The 7961-nt window shown below is 37.6% G+C and overlaps 1 protein-coding gene across 1 annotated transcript; it reads left to right on the forward strand.

Annotated features, from left to right (window-relative positions):
* The first annotated feature begins 3764 nt into the window (after window positions 1–3764).
* On the forward strand, window positions 3765–7683 carry Bbox1_0 (gamma-butyrobetaine dioxygenase). Its single transcript, XM_011179195.3, has 5 exons — window positions 3765–4107; window positions 4173–4389; window positions 5652–5778; window positions 5838–6146; window positions 6774–7683. The coding sequence occupies exons 1-5, from the start codon at window positions 3832–3834 to the stop codon at window positions 7108–7110; spliced, it is 1266 nt and encodes a 421-aa protein (XP_011177497.2). The 5' UTR covers window positions 3765–3831; the 3' UTR covers window positions 7111–7683.
* The last annotated feature ends 278 nt before the right edge of the window (window positions 7684–7961 follow it).

A 7961-nucleotide genomic window follows, 5' to 3' on the forward strand; every position in this document is an offset into this window, starting at 1 on the left:
GAGCTGCAGAGTTGCGCTTGCTCGCTCATATTTATTACATTTGCATGCCGCGTCTGAGCGTCGTGTAAAATATGTGAGTGTGCGTATAATGTTGCAAGTACTTAAGGAAATACCACTCTGACAGTTATTACGATACAGATCAATTTCATGATAGCGCCAATGTTGGGTGTTGAGTGTGAAGATTTGAGTTTAAATTTCATTTGTGTTCTTCTCGTTGAATTCAATAAAGAAAGGTACTTCTTATATAGTTTTAAGATATTTATCCAAGAGTTAAGTTAATAAATGAGAATTTTTTAAATAATTTGTTTTAAAATTTTCGAATTTTTGTACTGAAGAAACAGTTGTATGAAAGCTGCTTGTGAATATGAAAGACTTGTTAAGTAAATTTTCTTTTTTGCATGTGAGAATTTTTATTAAGAGGCACACCTAGTGTAATGGCCTAAAAAAAAATGATTTTTGGGAATTTTTATTAAAAAAAATGCTTTATCAATTATTTCAAAATTTTAAGAATATATTTATACATGTTTCAAGAATATACAGTGAAATTTTTGAAGAAAAAAATTAAATATTTTTTAAGTTATAGTCGATCTCCAACGGCGCGAAGAAAAGGTCCTTCACTGCGGCAGTGCTTCCGGCCTTCTCCGTGGATGAAATCTAAAAAAAAAATCCCGTTAAACTAGATAATATTTTCTGTACAATGACCTACGATAAAAAAAAATCAAAAATTGACAATATGGCGGCGTTTTAAAAAAATAGTCGAATTTTACCCAAAATTTTGGTCGTTTTTGGCCTGCCAAAATTCGATTTTTTGATCAGATCAAAAATCGATAGGTCATTGTACGGAGAACTATATATAGAACATATAAAAAAAATTTGATACTGATCGGATCATTTGTTTTTGAGTAATCACTGCAGCAAATTCGGAAAATGCTGTTTCGAGAAAAACGCGTTTAAAGATTAAATGATCGTTTTCACTGTTACCGAGCGGCTGCTCTTTAAATTGCTATAACTCAAAAACTATTTGAGATATCGATTTGAATAATTACATATGTTATTTTTAAAGGTGTAATCTACCGAAAAAAAATCAATTTTTCACACTAGGTGTGCCCCTTAACTAATTGAAACTATAGTCGTACAAAAAGTCGGGGTCGCAGGGCACGAATTAGACGTTACTTTTTATTAAAAAAAAATTAAAAATGGCGAACTTCCCCATATTGCATCCGCTATTTTTATTTTTAAAATAGCGACACCGCATTCGTAATCAACGACCCCGAGAACCCCCGAATAACGAGTTTCAAGCGAGTCCGATTAATTTTAAACATCGCTGTCCGCCATATTGGATCCCTCCTCTCGAATTTAAAAAAACCGACACCGGATTCGTAATCATCCGGAAAACGAGTTTCAAGTGAATCCGATGAATTTTATATATTGTGTTTTCTTGCGATCGATTAATAAATGAATAATTAGGTAATCAATTCTATCCCACTTTCAAGAAACTTCCAAAAATACCTCTAAATAAAATTTAATTCGTGAAGAAATACGAGGTGAGTTTTGGAAACGAGAGGTTGACCACTTAGTAGACTTCGTTGAAACTGTGGTGTGAAAAGTAGAAAAAGTCCAATACTCGCAGAAACTATTCAAAACGAACGGGGCGTGTACTCAAAACTTAAGTTTTGACACATTTCATAAATAGTTTCATTGGAACACTGGTTTGCTGGAACATATCATTAAGACAGTTCTGTATTTTCTTTCTCACTCTTGTATTTGGAAAGCCTGTATTTCATTTTTATTTCCGTTGTTTGCTCTTTTATGTTCACTTTCTCAGTTGGTTGGTTGATTTTCGTTGCGGTCAATCTACTTAGCTGCTTCAAATAGGGCTAAGATAAATCTCGATCTTAATTAAGTTCAGATTTTGGAAATACCTTCATACAGAATAAACTCGTGTACATCGTACCGATATATCGTTCTCTCTGCGTTTACAAGTGTTGATCGAAAGACAAATTTAAATTTGATGACATTCAATATATTGGGGATCTATCAACCGGGGATTTTAAGGTGATATGCATTATATCTTCCTATCTCCTGAAGTCTCCTCTATGATTAAAATCCTGTATCAATAAGTCAGAAAGGAAATAAGAGTGAACATATCTCTAGCATCATTCCTGAATTCTAAACACGTCTTGAGCAACCATCGTATCAACAGTTTGGAATGTGATAGGTAGTATAACAAGATGGAACCACCTTACGAACATTTCCGGAAATCAACGGACAAGCCAAAAGCCATTTACATTTTGAGCGGCGAGTGCAGAGACTCATTTATCTGTATTCCACTACTTCTACAAGTAGGTCTACTTTTAGGGTCGGGCTGTGATACTGCAAATTGTAAATATAAATTCAAGCAAGTAAGGCTAAGTTTGGGTGCAACCGAACATTTCATACTCTAGCAATTTATTGCTATATTTTTATTAAGATAACACACAATTTGACTAATATATTCGGCATAAAGTTCAGTAGAAAAACGAAAATCATCATATATAGTACATAGGCTGAGTTAATTCCTGAACTGGTTTCACTCATTACCAGCATACATTATATCTAAGATTATATGCTCATTTAATTTGGCTAAGATATTTCACATATCTTAAAAAGCGGTTAATATTTAATAGACATCGTATTTTTGAAAATCCTATAATTAGCTATATGAGAGCTAAGGGAAGTTATGACCTGATTTTAACCATTTCTGATACAGAGATACACTATTCGAAGAAAAAGATTTCCTCTGAATTAAATTAAGATATCTGAGAGATTTACCGATATTTTCGGTGAAAAAGTACCAGAAGGTTCGATATCTGGGGCATTGAAAAGTTATAGTCCGATTTCGACAATTTCTTCATAAGTGATGCCACGGATTATGAAAACAGTATTTGTGTAAACTTTTATTTCCTTACCTTCATTGGTTCCTTATGTATATCTTATAAAGTGGACAAATCAGATGGAATTCAAAATTGAGTTATATGGGAAGTTGTCGTGGTTGTGAACCGATTTTATCCATCTTCCACACGTGTCAGCAAGGTGTCAAGAAATAGTATATACCGAATTTCATTGAAATCTGTCGAGTAGTTCCTGTGATATGGTTTTTAACCATAATATGGACGGACAGACAGAAATTCGGATTTTGACATATTTTGATATATATAACCTTATATCTAACTCGTTTAGTTTTATGACTTACAAACAACCGTTATGTGAACAAAACTATAATACTCTCTTAGCATCTTAGCAACTTTTGCGAGAGTATAAAAATTACCCACTTATTGACCTAGCCGCGTATATTATTTTTGTTTTGACTAGCAACTAAATCTTGTGCAAACTCAAAAAGGCGGCTACGTGCTATATTTGTAGGCTAATACCCTTTGTGTATGAATTCTAAAATTAATCTCAAACATTCAGACCAATAGCAAAGATCCAAATACTTCATAGATAATGAGCTCGTTAATCATGCAATTATTTATTTATAAAAAGATTATTCTCACGCCACACGCATAGATAGCGTTTAACGGCTAGCTTTCTGTAAACACTTAACAAGCTCAGCTAATAGCCACTAGCGTCTAATCTCCCAGATGCAGAGCGTGCGATAGCGCGCCGAGTGCCAACAGCCTCTCAGCAGCGCTGACGTCAACTAACAAAGTCCAATCGCGTGCGCTCCAATATTATCACTTGACGCGCCCGCTAGCTGGAGGCGTTCAATCGGCGCGCACAATAGTACGCTCTCTCCGCAACTATTTCAGTCTCATTGTGATCGTCAAACGGTGCACTTCGTTTCGCTAGAAAATGATCGCGCCCGCTTTCAGTATGTTGCCGCGTGTCGCGCGCTCTTCCGTCGTTCATTTACAAAAAGTAGTGCGCCGTCATTTGAGTGCCTCCGTGGAGGAGGGTAAATATGTTGTGGTGCAACGGTATAAAACGTCTGATAATGCAACTATGAAATTTCCCAGTGTTTGGCTACGTGACAATTGTTACTGTGAGCAGTGCTTCCATCAGAGTTCAAAGTCGCGTCGCATCGATTGGGATCGCTTCGATACTGAAGTGCTGGCGCTCGATGTTCAGGTGAGTCTAATCAGTATGTTAATTTATACGCGTCGAGTGGCATACATTTCTCTTTATTTAATTAGGTTGATTCGGTTGCTGAGCAAGTTGTGGTTAAGTGGAGTGATCAGCATACTTCTACATATGATCTGAAGTGGCTGCGCGAGCGTGAATTTCATGATGAGCGCAGACAACAGTATTTGGATAGTTTTTATCGGCCAAAACCCAAGCATTGGGCTGGCCAGCAATTCAGAGAAATTACGGAAACTTTCAAATTTCAAGATGTAATGCACACAGATGATGGTAAGTGAAAGGGTTAAGGTATTAACTATTTCTAATACGATCGAACTGAGAGAAAAACGAAAAGTACGTAGCTATTCAGTTATAATTAGTGAGCGTTGCTTATAATTATTGAAATGATAGTAATAATATATGGGACTATAGGAAGGGTACTCCAACTGAAATCTTTCTTTCTAAAAAGTACAGTTGAACTTCTATAATTCGAACTGCTCTAATTCGAAGTTCTTCATAATTCGAACTATTGAACTGGCAATAGAAGTCAAAATTCATACAAATTACCTTCTGTAACTCGGAAGTCTCTCTAACTCGAAGTTTTTTTGGGGATTATGGTGTTTCGAGTTAGAGAAGTTCCACTGTATTTCGAATGTAACTTCGAAATTTGATATCAAACCGTCCATGCCAAATTGTGCTACTACGAACTACCAATTATGTTACTGACAGCAGTCTTCCGATCGGAGCTCAAAAATAGTACGTCGGATCCCGTAACAACTACATTGGCATATAGCAGATATTTTATTGAGTCTATGCGTTACAGTATCTTCGAAATCCGGATCATGGAATTTGTTTCCAAGCCTATTTTTTCATAAGCTATTTCGGTATACGTCAAAATAGTTTGTTACAGAGATCTTACCAATAATCGCCATTCGATTCTTAAGGATTCTCAAATGATATGTGAATCCAAATTGAGGTTCTTAAGAATTGTAACTTATAGGTGGATGGTTCTATCAATTTAAATCGTGTATATGAGTTATACATGATAGGTTTGGGAGCTTGTCTCTTAAATAGAGTTGGAAGATATTTTCAGTCCTATTTTTGCCGTGCGTCTTGAAATTATCTCAAAACCTTATCTATTTTTTATCAAAAAGAGACCACCAACACAAAAGAGCAGTTTAGAATCTTTGGTCGCAACCTATTGTTTCATTTCGACTTATTAAAGACTAAGCATAGCTTTAGCTTATTAGCTAAATATGTCTAAATAGAGTCATTAACAGATAGAATTGCTTGAAATCTTTTTCGTAGATCCAAATTAATCTTGATCCCATATATGTGTCTACTATATTTATTATAATCGCTGTAACGACAGAAAAACTTCCTTAAATAAATCGGAGGTATGCTGCTTAAATTGACAGTCCTAATGGGATATATAGGCCTGACAGACATGGGGGCTTTTGACTATTCTGAAGTAATTTGTTAGCACCAGAAAGTATTGATAGCTTCAGTTCCACTATGAGATCATTTTCTTATGCAAAAGCTTACTCTTACAGCTCTACAGCAATGGCTTGAGGCTCTAGCGGTACGCGGTGTGGCGATCATAGAAGATGCGCCACTCGAAAAGACAGTCGTGAGACAACTAGCGGACCGCGTGGGTTTCATACGACGCACCACATATGGGTAAGCAAGTTAAATTTCAATAAAATTCAAACGGAATAATTTAAAATTGCCTTCAACAGCGAAGAGTTCATTGTGCAGGCGAAACCAGGCGCTAAGAATTACGCCTACCTCTCCGATCCGCTGCCACTGCACACGGACCTGCCCTACTATGAATACAAGCCTAGCGTGAATATATTGCATTGCATGGTGCAATCGAAGTCGGAAGGCGGCAGTAATCTGTTGGTCGACGGATTTCACATAGCCGATCGGCTGCGCGCCGAACACCCAACGGATTACCGTATACTAACGGAGATGCGGGTCGATTGGAATGATATCGGTAGTGAGGATGGGCGGAGTTTTCATAATATCTGGCGTGCACCGGTGATATGGTGAGTGAGTGGTGGAAGCTGAGAAGCAAGCTAGCGATGGTCTCAAGTTGCTGCATTTAAAATGAATTTTCGAAAAAGAGTTACGACGGCAGCAAGTTGTGGCGCTTGGAGTTGCTGCCATGAAATCAATGCGGCCACAGTGTGTTGGCATTTAATTTATTTGTCTAGCAGCCAAGGCGTCAATTCCCAGGGCAACTCTTAAGCGGACGAAGAAAATTGAGTGTCGTTGCCACTTATTCGCACTTGCAACAGGCGGAGGGGTGGCAGTGTGGTGTTGCAGCTGCATTTGCATTGAGCGCGCCCACTCATAGCTTACTATAATATTATATGCCGTTGTGTGCCGCCTGGGTGTATGCTATGAAAATCGATTTTCAATTTTATTTATAGTCCTCAGTTTCGAGGCGCAGCAACCGGTTTTTGTTGTACGTTTTGCTTGTCGCCGCCGTTGTCGCTTCATTTACAACTCATTTTCTGTTTCATTTTTGTTCTTTTTTTATTTTATTCTCTGGAGTGCCTTCCTAGCGCGCCGTTGACACTTGCCACCTCGCGTTTCAGCATCCGTTATATACACTTCTTTTCTCTCGTTTTATTCAACACTTTCCTCTGCTTACTCTTTCATTTTTGCAGTTTAGACAGTGACGGAAATTACACGCGTATAAATCACAGCGTTCCCCAGCGCGACAGTCATTTCTCCGTGCCGCTGCACGCCGTCATACCCTGGTACCAGGCCTATGCCAAGTTTGTGCGTTTGGCGCGCCGCGACGCTTTTGCATTTAAAACGAAACCCGGCGACGTTTTGACTTTCAATAATATTCGTCTGTTGCACGGCCGCACCGGGTATGATGACTCCGAACAGAATGTACGGTACATTGTGGGCGCCTACCTCGACTGGGACATCATCTATTCGAAGTTGCGCGTATTGAAGAGCGCACAGGCGGAAAGCAGCTCGCCGCAACAGCAGTAGCAGCTACATGTGTCTCCAACACCAACAAATATTAGTTAAATGTTTTATATATAGAAAGTCGCGGCCTAACTGCTGTTCGCACAACCACAACGTTGACGAAGGCGACAATTGGCACACTAACTACTTCAGTGCGCTGCCGTCAAGAAGCGCGGGCAACAACCGCCGCAGCAGCAGCAGCAACAGGAATCGTAGTAGTGGCAGCCGCTGTCGTCCTATAACGGTTCTTGCGGTGCAATGTTTTCTATTATCAACTTTTTTTCTCTAGTGCCTTCATTATTTTTCGATTCCTCTTTGGCCTGCTGTTTTTTTTTCACTGCACTTGTTGTTTTTGTGTTTGCATGTCTTTTAGCGTTTTATTGATTTTTAATAAAGTGGCGCACAGCAGGGCGTCCGGAAGTTGTGGTGACATTAAAGCGGTTAATTTACTTGCTTTCACACTTGGATTATTATCAATTTAAGGTATTACGTTGAGTTATGGTGCTTTACATTCCATGTAATTATATTAATTTTGTTTACTTTTTGTAAATACAATTATACTTTTAGGCAAATAAATTTATATTTTTTATTTTCTTAGTTCTTAATTTTGTATTATTTTCGTTTTAAGTTACTAATCGAATACGTTTATGAACCAAATTGTATTTTTAAACGGTCTAAGGTGATAGAAGCTTACATTGTAATGTACTTGATCTGATGGCTGAGTAATTTTTTTTTTTAATTTTGTGTTAGTTTTCATAGAGCCTCTCTTAAATTATTTTATTCGCTGGTTCGTACTTTTTAGCAGTTGAATAATTATTCATAAAATATTATGCATACTGAAAGATTTCTAAAGACACTGTGACAAACTTTGTAAA

Source organism: Zeugodacus cucurbitae, chromosome 5, assembly GCF_028554725.1.
Source record: "Zeugodacus cucurbitae isolate PBARC_wt_2022May chromosome 5, idZeuCucr1.2, whole genome shotgun sequence".
Lineage (NCBI taxonomy): Eukaryota > Metazoa > Arthropoda > Insecta > Diptera > Tephritidae > Zeugodacus > Zeugodacus cucurbitae.